Source organism: Hylobates moloch, unplaced genomic scaffold (assembly GCF_009828535.3).
Source record: "Hylobates moloch isolate HMO894 unplaced genomic scaffold, HMol_V3 SCAFFOLD_24, whole genome shotgun sequence".
Classification (NCBI taxonomy): Eukaryota; Metazoa; Chordata; class Mammalia; order Primates; family Hylobatidae; genus Hylobates; species Hylobates moloch.
Window position 1 is genome coordinate 194,479 of NW_026652299.1, and position 19,100 is coordinate 213,578.

The window sequence follows — 19,100 nt, forward strand, 5'->3', positions numbered from 1 at the left end:
AAGTAAAGTCAACCACAGTTTTACCTTTGGGAGAAAACCACCAAGCTTCAGGCGCCCATCCACGCGTCCCAGTTTAAAACTCCGTGCACTGCATTCAGAAGAATACATACTCGGTAACCTGGAGTCAAAGTTTTTAATAGGCCACCTTGCTTATTGGTAAAATCGTACGCTGTTTGCTGTCATCGAAAACCCCCCGGTGCCGGGTGAGAAGCCGGGGTGGAGCCCGTCCCGGTGCCGGGTGAGAAGCCCGGGTGGAGCCCGTTTATGGAGCCTCGAGCTGCTGGCCCGCCTGAGGCTGGCGTTCAGGTTCTGTGCAGTGTTTTGAAGAGCAATGAGATTCGTTGCTGCTTCCTTCACCTGAGCGGGGCACAGCCTCTGAGAGTTTCACCAACAGACCTGACTGCACAGTGGTCCAGGGCGCTGAGCGCAGCCCCAGTCTTGACCATGGCCCGTCAAACGTGGTTCCTGACAGAGTAGTGGCTGGAGCAGACGCTGCCTGGAGGGAATGGGCACGTGACCCGGGGTGTGAGCTGCGAGCTCAGGGGCAGCAAGAGCCGTCAGAAATGGGGAGGGCACATGGCGCTTGAGTGGCCATCGCTGTGGCGAGCCCCCACACCGTGGCTGTTCTCAGCACTCAGGGAAGAGACATGGCACTCACGTGGCCTTTGCCGTGGTGAGCACCCACGCCGTCGCTGTTCTCGGTGCTCCGGGAGGGGCCATGGCACTTGTGGCCTTTGCCATGGTGAGCGCCCACATCGTCACTGTTCTCAGTGCTTGGGGAGGGGACGTGGCACTCGTGTGGCCCTTGCTGTGGTGAGTCCCCACGCCACTGCTGTCCTGAGCACTCACAGCATTGCCCCCACGTAGTCCTAAGGGTGGTCCTGGATGAGGCATGTCACCCCCATTCTACAGGAGCAGCCGAGGTTCTGGCAGGTCACATGAGGCACCACCCTACTCACCAGGACCCTGGAAAGGAGGTGGGACAGGTGTCCACGTCCTGAGCCCCATTGTTTTGTAGAAATGGGGTCTCTGTTGCCCAGGCTGGTCTTGAGCCCTTGGCCTCAAGCAATCTTCCGACAGCCTCCCAGTAGCTGGGACCATGGACACACACCATCACAAGGTCAGCCTCCGGGTAGCTGGGACCACAGACACGCACCACTGCACCAGTTAATTTTTTGGTAGAGATGGAGTCTTGCTATGTTGCCCAGGCTGGTCTCAAACTCTCGGCCTCAAGCAAGCCTCCTGCTTCAGCCTCCAAAAGTGCTGGGATTTCAGGCGTGAGCCGCCACACTCGGATACTGGGCCCCATTTAACAGGAGGGGAGGGGAGGGAGGTGCAGACCCCTCAGAGACGCCTGGCCACAGGAAACTGAGCACGCTGCCCTGAGGTCGCATCGGAGGCTGTCGACTGTTTCTGTGGCTGCGCCGGGCTCGGGCTCCGTCTCCCTCCTGCCCGGGGCCGGTGCCAGCTCCTCCCTTGTGCCCAAGTGACGCCCTGTGGATGGGGGGACTCTGCTTTCTAGTCTGTGCTCTCGCCCGTGCACCTGGCCTTCCTGGAGGATTCAGCGTCCTCGGGAAGCATCCACGGCAGCCCCAGGCCCTCCGTGAAGCCTGCTGTCCTCACGCTGACCCTCCCTCCCAGCCAGCCGCCACCTGAGACCTCGGTTCCTCTGGGGCAGTTCCCGTCTGAAGGGAATGTCTTGAGCTTTCTTCCACCAAACCTACAAACCCATCTGCAGGCGGCTCCCCCATCCCACCATCTCCTGCAGGGCTGGGCCCTCCCTGAGCTCCACGCCCTCAGCACACGCGCGTGCCCTCCAGCCACGTGGAGGAACCGTGAGGTCCCTGGAGCGTCTCCATCGTCCCAGGCTGGCTGGGTTCGGTCTTCCTTCCATGCCATTCCTTCTCTGGCCATCCCACTGCTCCACATCCCACATCACTCCACCAATACCTCTCAGATCCTCAGATATTTACTGGATTTTTCCATTTATCCATCTTCAGCCAAACCACCACCGTCTCCTGTAGCTGTCACAGCCCCAGCTTCTCCCACCTCTAGCGTCCACCGTTGGCTCCAGGGCAGCAACAGCAGCCAGGGACAGAATCTGTGTGGGCCCCTCACGCCCTGCTGCCCCGCGCTGGCCGCCCTTCCCTTTCTGTGGAACCCCCTGAGACCTGCTGGCTCACCAGCCCCCGTCCCACCTTGGCACCCTCCCGTCCACTGGGATGCGTTGGCCCTGCCCCCCTCAGTCCTGCTGCCCCACACTGGCTGCCCTTACCTTCCCCTGGGACCCCCTGAGACCTGCTGGCTCACCAGCCCCCGTCCCACCTTGGCACCCTCCCGTCCACTGGGATGCGTTGGCCCTGGTCCCCGCAGCCCTGCTCACTGTCCTCTGTGATGTGTCAGTCATGGCCCCCTCAGCCCTGCACACGTGCTCACTGTCTCCCTCAGGGCCTGCGCTTGCTCTGCCTCCTCTGCTGGGTCGTGCCGTCCTCTGTGGGGCCGGGGCCAGCCCTGCCCCTTGTTTGAGAGCAGCTCAAACGTTAGCTCCTGAGGGAGGCTGCTCCTGAGCTGTGCCCAGGGACCCCACCCTGCTTCCCTCTTCCCCTTTGCACCCGAGCAGACGCCTGCCACCCCACCACGTTCCATTTACGTCTGTCCCAGCAGGGATGTCCGGCTCTTGTTCACGCCCGTGATGTTTGCGTGCGACCAGTGCCTGGTGTGGCCCCGTGAGGCCCCTCACACCGGACAATCCCCCGTGTGGCCCGGACCTACCAGTCCACACCGCATGACGACCTCCCATCTCAGGGGGTCTGGAGGCCCTCGCTGTGGCCAGCTTAGCTCCCGGGGCTGCCCCAGGCCGAGGCCAGCCCCTTCCCTGCTGTGGGAAGCCCCCAGTAGCCCCCTTCCTTCTCCACCAGCAAAAAAGAAGTCCCGAGGTGGTGGAAGGAGGGTCCCATTGGGGGTTCTTGAGCCTCCTGGTGGCCAAAGCTGGAGGGAGCCTTCTGGAGGCTTCCACACCCCAGCGAGTCCTTGCAGAGCCACGGGAGCTGCCTCCCACGCGTCAGGTGCTTTCAGCCCCAGGTCTCCCCAGACTCACCCGGCTCAGGCTGCTTGTAGCTCCCCAGAAACGCGGGCTGGAGGTGCCACTCCCCGTTCTTACGCAGGTGCAGGGGGGTGCGTGGGTGTGTGTGGGTGTGAGTGGCTGTGTGTGGTTGTGCAGGTGTATGTAGGGGTGTGTCGGGGTGTCTGTGGGTGTGTAAATGTATGTTGGTGTGTAGGTGTGTGCTGATGTGTGTGGGTGTATACATGTGTGTCCAGGTGAGCACACCTGGCCGTCCCTTCTAGGGGTCAGGCCCTTGGGTCTGTGGTCGGCATGGAGAGATCTGCCCCAGGGGGCTCAACCCTGAATATCAGGCAGGGAATCCATCAGCCACGTAAGAGCTTCACTGCAGAAAACTCAAACTTCCCAGGCAGAATGGGACCCCTGGACCATGCCCAGAGGACCCGGATTGCAGCCAAGAGCCCTCGTCCGCCCAGGAGGAGAAGGGGCGTGAGGCCAGAGAGTGACCCTGTTTCTCTCCCTCCTTCCTGCAGCCATGAAGTCGGGGGGCACGCAGCTGAAGCTCATCATGACCTTCCAGAATTACGGGCAAGCGCTGTTCAAACCCATGAAGTAAGTGCCAAGGCCTGTGGGCTGGGGCGTGAGGAGCCGGAGCTGCAGGGGAGCAGGCGCCGGGCTTCTGCTGGGGAGGGCCGTGTGGGTGACCACTCTCAACTCTCCCCATCACGGCAAAAGAGTAACAGAGGTGGCCCCATTTTCTCTCGTCTCCCACGTCCTCCCCACCTCCTCCCTTTTTATAGGACTGAAAACCTACTGCTGGTTATTCTTATCCTGTGAGAATAAGCATTTGTATTTTAAACAAGTAACCTGGAATGTGAACACCACAGAATGCCTCCCTAAAAGAGGTGCCGTCCGAACCTTCCCAGCGGGGCTCCGGAGCCCGCACACCTTTGCTACAAAGGGCCGGACGCAGCTATTTCAGGCTTTGCAGGTGCATGGTCTCTCCCCAGTATTCAGCGGGTGGTCGTAGCCCCAAAGCAGCCAGATGCAGTACGTGGCGATGGGGCAGGCCGAGTTCTGATAAGTCTTCGTTTATGCAACAAAATGGGCTGGACGTGGTCCAGTGGACAGTGCACCCTGTTCTGGATAAAATAGAAACCGTGTCACCAAAACCGATACCACAGCGCTCCGTGGCACGCAACAGCGCGTGGTGAGGGGTGTTTGGACACCTGGCCAGCCCGGGAAGTTCGGTGGAGTGGCGGCAGTGTGGGTCTTGGGCCTGCTACCTCCAGTGGGCCAAGGTGGTCCTGCCGTCTTCTGTTAGTCCCAAACAAGGCCATTTATGCACTGGCAAGAGAGATTTGCCGTGTTTCAAGCACGGGCGTAAACCCAGAATGCCTTGAGGGACACGCAGGTCATGCCAGGAAGGCTGCTGGGCTGGGTGGGGCCTGTGGCAGGCCAAGGGGTGTGCGTCCCACAGGAAGGGGCCAGCGGCCTGTCGGCTCACTAGATCTTGGCCATCTTGCCTGATTTCTAACTTTCTAGAGAAGCTAGAAATAGGGATTTTTTTTCCCGTTTTAATCTTGGTGGTAACTAATTCAGAAGCTCTTAATATACTTTGCAGATCAAACAAAATATAGCTGCCTGCTTGCAAGTTGTGGCTGGAGGCAGATGTTTACAGCTGGGCTTGGTTTCTGGGCCTCTCATTTCTCTGGACAGATGTCCTGGAGGGACTCGACAGAGGGAGGTGGCCCTGCCCTGGTCTTCCCCCAAGACCCACGAGTCCTGCCTCAGACCCAGGGCTGCCGGGAGCCAGTGGATGAGTCACAGCCCCGTGCCCGAGCCCGGGGCCGAGGGCATCCCTGCTCACATGTTCACACAGGGCCGAGGAGCAGCTGTTCACCAAAATTACACAGAGGCCATCAGAGCTCAGGGCATGGAGCTAAGGGCTGCGGCCAGGGTGGGGTGAACGCACAGGAGCTGATCCGCTGCCCCCACGGGTCTCACGGCCAGTCCTGAGCGGGGCCTGAGATCACCAGCACTCCCTTCCCCATTTCTGTGCATGGACGTGAAACTCAGCCTCCTTGGGCCTCTTGTGGCCTCTGTCCAGTTGAGCAGGCTCAGCCAGGAGAGGTGGCGTCGCCCGGAGACCTGAGGGTTTCCTGGCTTACATGAAGGAGCTGTTTGAAGACCCGTCTTTCAGGATGCTGTGGTGTGGAGCCGGGGGTGGGCAGGAGATAAATGAGCCTGGGCAGCTGCTGCTGGTTGGACCCTTCCCCTGGTGCTGGGTGGACCCTTCCCCTGGTGCTGGGTGGACCCTTCCCCTGGCAGTAACGGGAGAGGAATAGTCGCCGAATGGCGGTGTCTTGATCTCCCTTGAGCTTGCTTCGAGCCGCGGGCACGGCTGGGGCAGGCAGACTCCTGCCTCCCACCTGTGGGAGCATTTTTCAGTCTCGCAAATGTTTCCAGGTTCATTCAGGAGCGTCCCCTGGAGGGGTGGCCCCGTCACACCGAGCTACGGGACCTCGAGTGCTGTGTCCCGTCCGCAGAGAGCAGAGTCTTCCTGGGCGCCAGCTTGTCCGGCCCCTGTTTCATGGTCCGCGTGAATCCTGAGGCCCCATTTCTCATCTCTGAGGAGGTGGAAAGTGCAGCTGTGGTTGGAGAACAGTGACATTTACGGAGCCGCCGCTCTGCGCCAAGCCCTGCAGTAACCAGCGTCTCGTGGGCCCTCGGTAGCTGTGGGCCCGGCCTGTGCTTGGGGTTTATGTACACAAGCTTTTATGTTTGTCCATCCTCACGTGGCCCTGTGAGTTATAGGAGGTGGCGTTTACCGCTGCGTAAAGACGAGGGAACTGGGGTTTAGAGAAGGAAAGGAGAGAGCCTCCTGGACCAGGCTCCAGAGCCCCCTCCCTAGGACCCATTTGTCAGGGCTCTGCCCTTCCAGCTTGCCTGAAGGCCGATGCTGCTGACAGACGGGCTGGGCAGGGCTGTGCTGTCACCCGGGGAGGCCGGTGTGACGCGTGGGCTGAGCGGGGAGGTGGGGGTGGGTTAGAGCATAGCCAGGAAACAGGCCTGAGAAGCCTGCTGCAGTTGGGGAAACTGAGGCCCAGAGAGGGAAAGGATGCGTCCAAGGCCGTGGCGTCCAGAGGCTGCTCTGGGACTCGGTCTTCCCACAGGGCAGAGGCGGGCGGAGGCAGGGACCCCACACCTCAGGCGGGCGGGCGTGTGTGATCCTTTCCCAAACCTCCCAGCTCCGTCCTCTCACCGCCGCCCCCCGGGTCAGGTCAGGGCGTTGCCTGGTGCCTGACCCTCCTTTGCCGACCAGGGCCTGGGTCTGCCGTTGATCGAGGTCCTGCAGCCAGTCGTGCCCCTGGTGACCTGTGGGGGCCGTGTGCAGGGCCTGGGGGATGGTCGTCTCTTCTGCAGAGGCTGTGGTTTGCATACGAGAGCTGTGGTTCATGACCATCCATTAATGATTTAAAATCCATGATCGATAGCTCTCTTTGGAGGCCAGGCACAGCGGCTCGCAGCTGTAATCCCAGCGCTTCGGGAGGCCGAGGCTGGCAGGTCATTTGAATCCAAGAATTCGAGACCAGCCTGGCCAACATGGTGAAACCCCATCTCTACTAAAAATGTAAAAATTAGCCAGGTGTGGTGGTTTGTGCCTGTGATCCCAGCTACTCAGGAGGGTGAAGCAGGAGATTCGCTTGAACCTGGGAGGTAGAGGTTGCAGTGAGCCAAGATCACGCCACTGCACTCCAGCCTGAGGGACAGAACAAGACTCCGTCTCAAAAAAAAAAGTTTTTTTAATAAAGGACTTTGCTCTATGCACTCACCATGGCTTGGTGAGTTCTTAGTACAACATCGTGAATTAGGTAGATGGGCACAGTGTTTCTCCTCTGAGGTGCTAGACGTACGGCGAGAGGGTGTAGATGAGGGGCCGGCGGTGAGGTGGGGGCCAGGCCTGGGGTGCTGCACGGTGTATGTGGGGCAGGGTAACCAGTGGAAATTTTAGGGTCTCCGTTTCTAATAGACGCTGAAAAGCACACGTAGCCGGCACATTAGCCCAAGAGCTCCTGGGTGCTTTTGCTTTAGGGTTACGTTAAGATATTTACGTTCTTTTTTTAAAGTCAGCTTTATTGAGATATAATTCACATGCCATGCGATTCACCCACTTAAAGTCTGCAGCCCGGGGGCTTTTAGCTCAGAACTGTGCGTTCAGCACCACAGTTGATTTTAGCCCATTGTCCATGACTCCACAAAGAAATCCTTCACCATTCTGTCATCACTCCTCAACCCCCTTGTCCCCCTCCAGCCCGTCAAGCACTAGCCTACTTTCTGCTTCTTGATATTAAAGTTACTTATTCTGGATTTTCATGCAAATGGAATCACGCACTGGGTAGTCCTTCGTGACTGACACGTTTCCAAGGCCCTGGAATCTGCAGTGTGTAGTCCTTTGTGAGTGACGTGGAGGACTCTGGAATCTGCAGTGTGTAGTCCTTTGTGAGTGACATGGAGGGCCCTGGAATCTGCAGTGTGTAGTCCTTTGTGAGTGACATGGAGGGCCCTGGAATCTGCAGTGTGTAGTCCTTTGTGAGTGACATGGAGGGCCCTGGAGTTGTGCAGTGTGTGGTCCTTTGTGAGTGACGTGGAGGGCTCTGGAATCTGCAGTGTGTAATGCTTTGTGAGTGACACATTTCCGAGGCTCAACTGTGTATGAGTTTTTGCAGGGCGGGTATTTTCAGCTCTCTTGGATATATTCTGGGGAGCAGTTGCCGGATCACATGACACCTGCGTTGAACTGTTGGAGGAACTGACTGTCCGTTTTCTGCAGTGACTGCACCGTCTTGTAACCCTGCGAGCTCGTGCCCGGGCTCCAGTTTCTCCAGCTGCTCCTCAGCATGTGCTGTCGTCTGTTTTTTGGATGGCGGCCGTCCCGGTGGGGGTGGAGGGGTTTTGTGGTGGTTTTGACTTGCACGTCCCAGTGACTAATACTGGAGCGTCTTTCCATGTGGGCCCAGGGCCATTTACGTGTCTTCTTTTAAAGAAATGTCTATTCAGGGCTTTTGCCGTTTTGTTCAGTTGAGTTATCTGTCTTTTTGTTACTAAGTTTTAAGACGTCTTGGCCAGACAGGGTGGCTCACGCCTGTAATCCCAGCACTTTGGGAGGCCGAGGTGGGTGGATCATCTGAGGTTGGGAGTTCGAGACCAGCCTGACCCACATGGTGAAACCCCGTCTCTACTAAAAGTACAAAATTAGCCAGGCGTGGTGATGCAGGTGCCTGTAGTCCCAGCTACTTGGGAGGCTGAGGCAGGAGGATCGCTTGAACCCGGGAGGCGGAGGCTGTGGTGAGCCAAGATCACACCCCTGCACTCCAGCCTGGGCAACAAGAGTGAAACTCGGTTTCAAAAAAAAAACCTTTACACGTTCTGAATACAAGACCCTTACCACAAATGTGGTATCCTTTGAAGGACAAACTTAACTTTAGGAAGGTCCAATTTAGTTACTTTTGCTGTTGCTTGTGCTTTTGCTTTAGGGTTACATTAAGATATTTACGTTCTTTTTTTTAAGTCAGCTTTAAAAAAAGCTGTAATTATGTTTTAATGTTGAAAACATGTATGTTAGGTAAAGAGTGGTGCAGGAGGCGGTACCTGGACTTGGCACGGTCAGCGGAACAGGTGCAGCTTTAGGAAACACCATGTAACCACAGAGCGATGGGCCTGGCGTAGCCACCGTTGCTGTTTGACCTGAGTGCCCTCGCCTCCTGGAACCCAGCATACCCATCCGAGAACAAGGGCACTGGAAGAAGAGGTCTCAGGTGCTTGCGGGGCTGAACCGTTTTGACCTGGCCTAGGAGACCGGGCACCGGCTTTCCAGCTTGGAGAAGTGGGGGACTGAGCATGGGTTTGAGTCCGGTGGACACACCAAGCAGGCTGTTGGCTGCAAATTCCATCTTGCGTCCTGGAAAGAAACTTCCAGGCATGCGGCGGCTGCCCATGACGCTGGCTGTGACTGCCTCCAGGTAGAAATATTCATTTAGTCATTCCACAAACACGGACTGCCGGGCCTGGCCCCCCGCCAAGCACTGGGAACACAGACGTGACTCAGACTCGAAGCCTGCGGGGTGTCTGACCTCTGGACGTGGGGAGGCCCAGCCACAGGTGCTGCCTAAACACTCCTCATCACTACACTCTCCTGTGCTTCACCGGAGACAGGCACCTACGTGTGTCCAGTCTCCCAAAGTGGCCCAGGAGGACAGGGCGTGGTTAACAGTGGGAGCTATGTACAGAGTGAACGGAGAAATGTACAAAAGAGGCGGAGTGAGCTAGTGAGCACAGTACCATATAGTTCAGAGACTCTAGCTGGGGGGGGCAGCAGGGCCCGTGGCGTATGGAGAGGATGGGGCTGGGGGGGAGCAGGGCCCGTGGTGGTAGATTCCCAGCCTGTGGGGTGACATCTCACTGAGGAAAGGCCAGCTGGGAGCCCGGGTCCTTGATTCTGGCCGGGGGGTCTTTCCCCAGAGACTCCTGCCCTCCCTGCACTTTCCAGCCTGGGGGTTTCTGGCCGTCTGCCCCCTGGTGATGGGGCTTAGGAATTCAGATTTGTCTCGTGTTTGCCAGGCTGGGTTTACAGTGTCTGGGGCGGGGTTCCCGCCCCCTGCGTCCGTCTCCCTTCGTGTCCCGGTCCTGCTTTCCGGCCTTGGCTCAGCGTCTGGGGCCGATGCTCCATGGTGGGTCTCAGGACCTGCAGCCCTTCTCTGTTATAATCTGCTTTTCTTTCCTTTTGCAAAGAATAGAAACACGTATGCGTGTGTGCGTGTGTGTGTGCGCGCGTGTGTGTATGCGTGTGTGCGTGTGTGCGTGTGTGTGTGTGTGTGTGCGCGCGCGTCTGTGTCTCCCAAAGAGACTGTCTGCGAACAGCTGTCCCAAGGCCCAGGAATTCCTCCCAGCCAAGATACATGAACAGAGGCAGTTGCAGAAAGGCTTGCGGGCTGAGACGGTATTTCTAGATGCAGAAACTTTAGCCCTCCTTCCGGGCTCTGACAACACATGGCCCGCTGGGGCCTGTCTCCGGGCAGCAGAGCTTGAGCAGTGACGAGGAATGACAGGCAGGAGCGGGGGCCCACCCTGAACGGCCTCATCCCAAGCAGCATTGTACTGGTGTGAAGAGGCCCTGTGTCCTGTCTGACTGGCGCCCCATGACCCAGGCACAGCTCCGGGGCCACAGCCAGCGGCCCCCCAGGGGTGAGCAGGTGCAGCTCAGACAAAGCTTTCACAGGTGCCCTGGGGCTGCTGACCACCCGAGGCCTGTGGAGGAGGCAGACACAGCTTTGGCCTCAGCCATGCAGCTGTGTGGGGCGTTCTGTGGGACCTGTGTGCAGTGGGGGTGTTATTGGGGTCAGAGGCTTGCCCAGGCCCCTCCTGGGGTCATCATCCCTGGCTCCTGTCGCTTTCTCTAGGTTGTGACATGGTGGTCACAGACTGGCTGTGGGTGAGCTCCAGCCCCCCCGCCCTCGGCTGCCCCCCTTTAGGGTAGAGCTGCATTTGGTTGTTTGTGCATCAAGGGGGTAACGTGCACCTGAACCTGGGGGAATTTCAGGGCCGTCCTGGGAGGGGGTGCTGAGATGGTGGCCTCAGGCTCGGCTTGTGGTTAGGTGTGTCCCTGGAATGCACTGGATGGCAGACAGCTGCCCGGCACAGGGCTGCCCTAGAGAGGTGCGGCTTTCTCTGAAGCAGCTTCTGAGGCCTCCCTCGCAGCCGTGTCTAGGGCCAGGCAGAGGCGCCCGGAGGGTTCTCTGCAGTCCCACGTGGCCACGTCCAGAGAGGGCAAAACAGATGCAATATTAATAAGAAAGATGGGAGAACAACGACCCGGGGTCCGCGCGTCACTGCAAAGCTTTCCATTTGTACGAGGAGAGGACTGAGAGGTTCGATGAGCACCTGGCTGGGGCTGGCCACAGTGGCCACCCTCAGAGGAAGAGGGGCCTGGCCGATGGTGGTGCACGTCGGCTGGGAGAGGAGGTGCAGCTGCTCTTTAATTGATGTTCTATCAATATTCCTGTTCGATAAGCCACCTGGGGTCCTGTACAGCGGGCCGAGGGCTGCCTGTCCCCGTCGGCCCCGGGATGCTTTGTTAGCAGGACGTGTGAGGCCTGGAGCGGTGGGGTAGGGGTTGGACGCTCAGGCCTGCTGCCTGTGGGCTGGCTCTCGAACTTCCCCAGGCCTCAGCCTCCTCATCTGTGAAACGGGGTCACAGGAGCTGCCAAGCAGGCCACAGCGTTCACTGGGCAGCTCAAGCCCAGCCACAACCACACTGGCTGCTTTTCTCGATGAAGCAGGTATTTAGGTGTCCACCACGTGGCTGGGGCCCTTCCGGCAGCTCCTCACCCCGCAGGCCTTCAGCACTTCCAGGCAGCCAGGGCCCCTTTCCAGTGCTTCCATCCTGGAGGGTCCCTCCGTGTGCCCTGCGGGGCCTCCGTCCAGTGCCACGCCGCGTGCTGCCACCTCAGTTCACCCGCACTGACCCTCGGGTGTGGCCCCTCTGACGCGAGTGCACGACCTGCTCGATGTCCCGGTAAGCTCGTGGCCCAGCCGGAGCTGAAGGGAGGCCGGGAGGCCAAGCTCCAAGCCTGGTCAGAGGGAAGGCAGGGCAAGGTCTGAGTGACCAGTGTGTGGGCGTCGTCATGCGGCCTCACGGCCGCTCTGACCCCTCCTGGCTCTCTGGACATGACCCGTGTCCACCACGTGGCCCAGCCGAGGACAGGGCTGGTCACTCCTCCATCCCACGGCTCACCCAGCCAATGCTTATTGATTGGTATAGATTGGGAAACCGAGGTGGGAGAGGTGACAGGAGCTGACACTGGCCCAGGACGGACAGATCACTCTGGTCTAGCCCAAACCCAGTGGCATGGACGGGACTTGCTCAGAACCTGTTAGCAGCTCAGACAGGACACACAGTGAGGGTTCCCCAGTGCTCCCCACCGCACAGCGGCTGCAGGGGACATGTCTCTGGGCATCATGGGTGGTGGTGGTGTTGGACGCACGGTTGCCTCTCTGCGGTTCTTGTCCTTTCTCCGTGATGCAGGAAGCCAGGCTCCACCTGGGGCAAGGTTTGAGTGGAGCGTGTGACTTCATGGTCCAGGGCTGGGCAGGTGAACAGGTGGAGAATGGGGGGAGGGGCTGGGGTCACTGCACGAACCCTGTCGTGAATGTGCACAGTCCGTGCTTGCTGAGTGCGTGGATGAAAAGTGAAGGACGCCCAGCCCAGGACAGCAACGGCCAGGCCAGGACAGCAACGGCCAGGCCAGGACGGCAACGGCAGCCGGGACTGTCAGCGGGGTCTGAGGGAGGCGCGTTCCCTCTCAGAGTAGGGGCTTGGAATCCCGTACCTGAAGCAGCAGGAGGTGCTTGGGCCGTGGCTGTGCAGACCCCTCCTGGGACCTTGGCCGAAGGCCTTGGACCCACAGGAAAAGCAATTCTGGCCAAGAGGACTGTCTGGCAGTCAGCCCGGGGTGTCCTGCAGAGACTCGGGTGAATCTGCCAGGCAGGGACCTGGCCTCCAGGGCCAGGGTAAGGACGGGGAGGGCAGGGGAGCTGGGCTCTCACTGGCTCTTCTCCTAGAGTCCGCAGGAGCTTGGGCTGCCAAGGCTGGGCCACGCCTGTGCTTGACGTGGGGTGGGCAGTGGGGCTGCCTCTGAGCCGGGAGCTCCTGCGAGCAGAGGGTTTGGGCTGATGTAACCCACTGAGGGCCCGAGGGAGACACAGGTGGTTCCTGTCAGGGGCTCTGCAGCTCCTCAGTCCCCTCAGGAGTCCCAGTGCTTGAGTTTCCCATCCCCAAAAGAGGGCTGCTAGCCAGCCTGGAGCTGAAGGGAACCCCAGGATTCAAGATGGACACTTCTGGCCAGCCAGCCTCAGACGCCAGGCTCCATGAACCGGGAGGTAGCAGCCCCAGGGGAGGGGGCCGAGCGCCGGGTGCCGCAGGGGAGAGGTCTGATCACCGGGTGCCACGCTGCAGCCTTTGCTGGTCCCCCCTGCCCCACCCTCGGTGGCTGATGTAGGCGTCCAGCCCAGGCGTGGATGGGGTGGACGGGCCGAGGACAGGCAGTGTGGGAACGCTTAGCTCCTGCAGGGCTGTCCGAGGAGTTGGGCGTGGAGCACAAGGTGGCCAATGTCAGGCCCTGCCCCACACTGGCCAGTTCCCCTCAGGAGGACCGGGATGGACATGGCACGGATCAGAGGTCACAGCCTGTGCAGGGCCCAGCCTGGCGTGGCCCAGATCCCCAAATACCACTACCTCTGGCAGAGATGCAGGGCAGCGCCTGTGAATAGCCGGAGACCCTGGGAGGCCTCTGGGCAGCTGGTGTCTCTCCTCCCTGGGGCTCCAGTGGGGTCTGGAGAGGCAGAGGGACAAAGAGGTCTGTATTTCCACAAGGCCTCCTGCTCCAAGTGCATCCAGGGGAGTGGAGAACGCCGAGAAATTACGCAGCCTGCCAAAGCCGTGGAGAATAAATCTGCCTGGCAGGGACAAAGCTGGCCACGGACTTGGGAAACGGGGGTGGGAGACTGACGGGAGCCTCACTGTGGTCTGTGGGCTTTGTTGTCCTGGACCAGATGCAAACCTAGAGAGCATTGGTGGGCGCTGACGGAGCGTGGCCGAGACCCGCTGGCATGGAGCCCCTTGGTGGCCCACGAGGGCCCCAGAGAAACAGGAGCTGAGACCCTGAGGGTGAGCACTGGAGAGTGTGAATGAGCACTCGGGGTGGGGGGGACTCCTGGAGACCAGCCTTGCCAGGGGATGGTCCCCTGATTGTCAGGAGAACCTGGGGACGCTGCCTGCTCTGTGCTCACTGGGCTGGGCCCTCGGGATTGGGCAGACACAGCCCTGGGAGTGAGAGCTCAGGCTGGTGGGTCTGCAACCCCTGCAGACATCAGGACCTTTGCTGAGGGCTGTGCAAGGTAGTGGGAAGGAAGGAAGGGGGTCTCTGCTCCTGAGCAAACTCTGGGGAAGACACTTGAGTGTGTGTGGGGTGGACAGGAGACCTTGAGTGCCTGTGGGGTGGACAGGAGTTCTCCAGGGGCATCAGTCTTGGGAAACCTTCTAGGCACACGCCCCACGATCTAAGGCTCGGGGAAACAAAATGGTTTTGAGGGCCAGTGAGGGGTCAGTTTGGAATTTCGAAGGATTTTCTGTTCTGCTGATAAAAATTCATGTTTCTCTCCACTGTGGCCTCACCGGTTCCAAAGGCAAACAGATTGCCCAATGGGCTGGGTGGGTGTGGACCCAGCAGAGGCCTGGGCCTGACCAGACCTGGACAAGGACCCCTTTGTGTGTCCACGCTCGGTGTGGGCCGGCCTCCAAGCCGCTCCTCACCCTGGGTCTGGCCGGGCAAAGCTGCCTGGCTCTCAGGAGCTCCTGCTGACTCCCTGGGGGAAGCCAAGCCGAGGCCCCTTGCAGGAAGGTTGGTTCACCTCATCGGAAGCTGCCGGGACCCCCACATGCCGCCCTCGCTGTGGTGGGGACCCTGTGCCCAGAGCTGCTGGCTCCTGGCGTGCCTGTGGCCTCCTGGGTCCTGCCTGAGAGGCTGTCCCTTATAAACTCAGGCAATTAGGCCCTTGAGCGGAGGCCAAGTCCATTCTCCTCTCACCTCTGCCCTGCCCAGCAGGGTCGCTGGGCCCACCCACCGGGCACCTGCTGTGGCTGGGGACGCTGCTCACGCGGGTTCCCACCTCAAGTGGAGCTTGAATTCCTGGGGGGCGTGGTCAACGCACATGTGAACAAATACGCAGGAACGTTTCAGAGAGGGGTGATGCGTGGAGGGACTGAAACGGAGCGTGGCGGAGACGGGCTTGGCGAAGGGGGTGTTGTTCCACTGACCTTCTGGGGTCTCTCCCACAAACTGAGTTAAGCATGACCTCTGTGTAGGCACCGCCTGGGGAAGTCCTGGGAGGCGGCGTTGGAGCTGAGACCTGAACGGCATGGTCGGCGGCAGGGGGAGGTCTGGAGTGGAACATTCCTGCAAGGGCCTGCGCTGGCCACGTGTGCAGGGGAGAGAGGCCGGAGGGAGGGCGGGACCCGTGCACACAGGAAGCTCCACGTGGTGTGCAGGTCATCTGGTGCTGGAGCGTAGGAGGCCTGGGGTGGTCGGCTGCACTTTCCCTGGGCACCCGGCCGTCATGTCCTGGGGAGCAAGGACAGGAGGCCTCCCATGCCTGAGAAGTGAGAGCCCGGATGGTGGGCCCAGGGCACAGGGCAGAGCCTCATCTCCAGCAGGGCAGGGAGCTGCGGGAGCCCTTCTCAGCATCTGGGCACTCGGGAGGGAGGGGCCTGTGCGGAGCCAGAACTTTGCAAGTTGGGAGACAGGGCAGGGCTGGGGGCCACGTGGGGATGTCAGAAGGTCCAGGGCAGCTGCGCTGTTGTGTTTTGTTTCTTAGAAAGCCTCTCAGTGGATGTGATGGGTCAGCGGGGAGTGAACGCCCTGTGAGAGTCGGGGCAGGCGTGTTCCAGCCCCCGGCAGTGAGGATGGAGAGACTCGGGTGTCCAGAGCAGCCCAGTGCTGCAGATGGGTACTGAGAGCAGCCGGGGACACCGCCAGCCTCCACTGTGGTCCCAAGTCTTGCGGGTCCTCAGTAAGGGAGTGGATTGCCCTGGCATGGGCGCAGGAAGCAGATGCCTGGTGAGGAACAGCCTGAACCCCCCAGGCCCAGGGCTGGCACTGAGAGGGGAGTGCGCAGGTGTCCACAGAGGCCCTGCCCCTCCCGGGGGCTCTGAGACCCTGGGGCCAGGATCCCAGCAAGAGGTGAAGTGAGGGGCCCCGAGGTGCCAACCAAAGCCTGGAGAGCAGCCCAGCACAAGGGGAAGCGGCACCATGGCAGGCGGCGTGCCTGGAGTGCTGCTTGGTGCTGGGGGTGGGCGTGAGCATGTGCTCATGTGTGTGAGTAGGTGGCGTGCGGGTGTGCATGCCTGTGTATGCATGTGTAAGGGTGTGTGTGTGCATACATGTGCTGTGTGGGTGCACGTTTGGGCATGCATGCGTATATGTGTACACGTGTGTATGTGTGTAAGGGCGTGTGTGTGTGTGCATGTGCTTGTGTGGGTGCACATGTGGGTGTGCATGTGTGGCATGTTTACATGTGTAACGTATGTGTAAGGGTGTGCATGTGTGGGCGTGCATGTGTGGGCTTGTGTACCCACGTGTGCATGTGTGTGTAAGGGTGTGCATCTGTTGTCATGCAGGTGCTGTGTGGGCGCATGTATGGGCATCTGTAAGTGTGTGTGCCTGTGCATGTGTATGTGAGGGCATGTGTGTGTGCACACGTGTGCATGTGCATAATGTGCACACCCATGCACGTGTGTGTAGGCTTATGTGAATGTGGGGGAGTGTGCACGTGTGTATGAATGGAACCCATGTGTGTTCCTATGAAGGGCAGTTGGGACCAGGGCTGGTCCCCAGTTCTCAGCGAGAGGGCCTGGGGCAAGCTCCCTTCTGTCTGAAGCCTGAAGTGTGGGTGTGTAACTTGTCCCAGCCTCACAGAGACGGAGACTTGGGGATTTCAGTGCTGTCAGATCGTCCGCTGGGCTGCAGGCTCCACGGGGGGTGGGCGCTGAGTCTTAACTTAGCTCAACATGTGTCCACAGCACTAGCCACATAGTAGGGGCTCAGTACGTGGTTCTGGGCAAGTGAATGAACACAGAGCCTGCTGGGGTAGAGACCAAGGAGCCCGTCTGTCTCGCCCTGCAGGGCTGTCCTGGTGGCTGTGGGCCCGGCAGAGGCAACCACTGCAAACGATGCAGGAGGAGCAGGGGGCAGGCGGGCGCGTGTTGGGGCAGATGCCGTGGGGCGGACGGACGTGTCCCTGCAGCTGACGTCTGCAGCCGGCTTGTCTGTGTGGGGGCGTCCCGGCTGCTGCATCGAGCCCCGTGGGGACGGCACCTGGCGCCTGCAGATCGGTCAGCCTGCAGCCGCCGTCGCAGGGAGGGGCCCTTACGCGGCACCGCAGGTGGTCCTGGCGTTGGCCTTGCCGGTCCCGGGTAGAGGATGTTCGTGTCGCTTCCGGTTTCTCGGCTTATTTTTATAGTCAGAAGAAAAGCGAACTTTTTTCATTTAAAGAATAATCCGGAAATGAGCTTTCGAGAGACTCTTCCGGGTCCCCCGCCCCAGGCATCTCAGAAGCACGGAAGGACGAGGAGGCTGAATGGGCGCTGCCCCGAGGGGCACCTGGGACCCCTGAGCCTGCCCGGCCCTCCACCCCAGGACCATCCTGTGTCTTCCCCGGGCTCCCGGCCCGCCAGCCTCATCACGGGGGTCACACGGCGGCTGTCCCCTGAGCCTTCTCTCATTACGCAGAACGGCACCGTCACGGGGTCGCACGGCAACTGTCCCCTGAGCCTTCTCTCATTGTGCAGAACAACCTGGGTTTCACTGAGCTCCACGAGACCGGATGGGAGAAGAAGCAGGGGTGATCTTGGGGGCAGATGCCAGGGCTCACCTGACCTGCTGGGGTCTGTGGCCTGGAGTGCGAGGGAGGCCTTTGGAGAAGGAGCTGCACCTCCCAGACCTGCTGGGTTCAGCCTGGGCCCACTGCAGGCCGCCCTCTTGGAGTCCACGTGCCCCATGTCCCCCCACAGAGGATGGATTCCCTTCCTCTGCCTTGCGACCGGGGGAGCTCTCTGAGTCCCCGGAGAAGGCCGGCTAGGAGGGGCCCTGGAGGGTCACAGTGCTGGGGGTGGAAGGTTTGAAGACAAAATCAACGTTAACAGCGTGTCTCCTGCGTGGGCTGACTCAGAGGGGCGTGCCACAAGGCCTCGTCACCCTCACAAGAGTCCCGGTGCTGACCAGCCAAGGACGAGGGCCCAAGGCTCAGGGAGGAGGGAGTCGCTGTCCCGCAGCCACACGGCCGCCCGGCTGGGCCTCTCAGGTGGCCCCGTGTGCCCCCCGGTCGTGGCCCCCACACCAGGTGGTGTTAAGAGACTCCACCCTCTCGCAGGTCTGTGGGGACCGGGCACAGGCGGCCGCTCCACCCCACTGCCCACGACAGGCCTGAATCGGCTGGGGCTGGAGCCTCTGGCCGCTGAGGTCACTCTGGCTTGTCCAGACGCCCCAGTGATTTACTGGTGGCGAAAGTTACATCAACTGAGGCTGGCCACAGATGGTGGCTGTCTTCTCCTACCCACACCTGGCAACTAGATGTTTCTTTGCTTAATAAGTAAAAGGAAATTATTAACAATTATGTAACCATTGCAGAGAATCTGACAGGGAAATGAATAAATGGTAAAAACAGCAAAACCCTCAGAGAGTGTGGTTCTGGGCCCTGCACCAACTTTGCAGATGGGGAAGCTGAGGCCTGTCCCTCCAGCTGTCCAAGCCCACGCTAGCAGCCTCCCCTCGGCTGTTCCAATTAGACCTTCTCAACCTCCCCAGGCCGTCTGACACTGGCCGACTGAGGGTGTGTGTTTCTGTGGGGGCACCTGGAAAAGATTATCCCGTTTGTTGAAAATCAAAGTCATTTTTTTTCCCAAAAACATTCCCCTGAACGGCAATATTGAGGGTCTTTTTGTATGTTCCCCAGTTATGATGGTCACTGGCGTGCCGCTAGTGTGTGGGCCATCGTTCTAATTGTCATGAAAGGGAGGGAAGAAAATATGGCCTTCATTTTCCTTGTACTGGGGACGAAAATGGAAGCCAGGGTATTTCATTCAAAAGCAGTTTGATCAGGTCTGGTTGTTTTTCATGCCACAAAAGGAAACTGCAGATTTAAGATCTCCTTAAACAAGCAGAGAACGGGCTCAAACACAAGCCCCTAAGTATGGATTTAGTTTATTTTTCTTACTGATTTTTTTTAAACATCTAGGGCTCCATGGAGGAAAAACAAGATTGTAACAGTAACCTTGGTGCTAAATATTTAATCCTGGTTTAGTAGTTAGTAGCAGCTTACCCTTTTATTACTTTGAAATGAAAGGAAGAATCACAAGGGTTTCAGTAAGAAAGAGTGTGCACCTGTGTTTTCAGGCTACTGGGGAGCCTGCGTTCATTTCCTCTCT

At 59.5% G+C, this 19,100-nt stretch overlaps 1 protein-coding gene across 1 annotated transcript in view; it reads left to right on the plus strand.

The window, feature by feature from the left end:
• FAM20C (FAM20C golgi associated secretory pathway kinase) overlaps positions 1-19,100 on the plus strand; it is a 61,371-nt gene that overhangs the window by 11,485 nt on the left and 30,786 nt on the right. Inside the window, exon 3 of the mRNA XM_032145640.2 lies at positions 3,595-3,673. Coding sequence (XP_032001531.1) covers positions 3,595-3,673 — 79 coding nt within the window. The remainder of the gene's footprint in view (positions 1-3,594; positions 3,674-19,100) is intronic.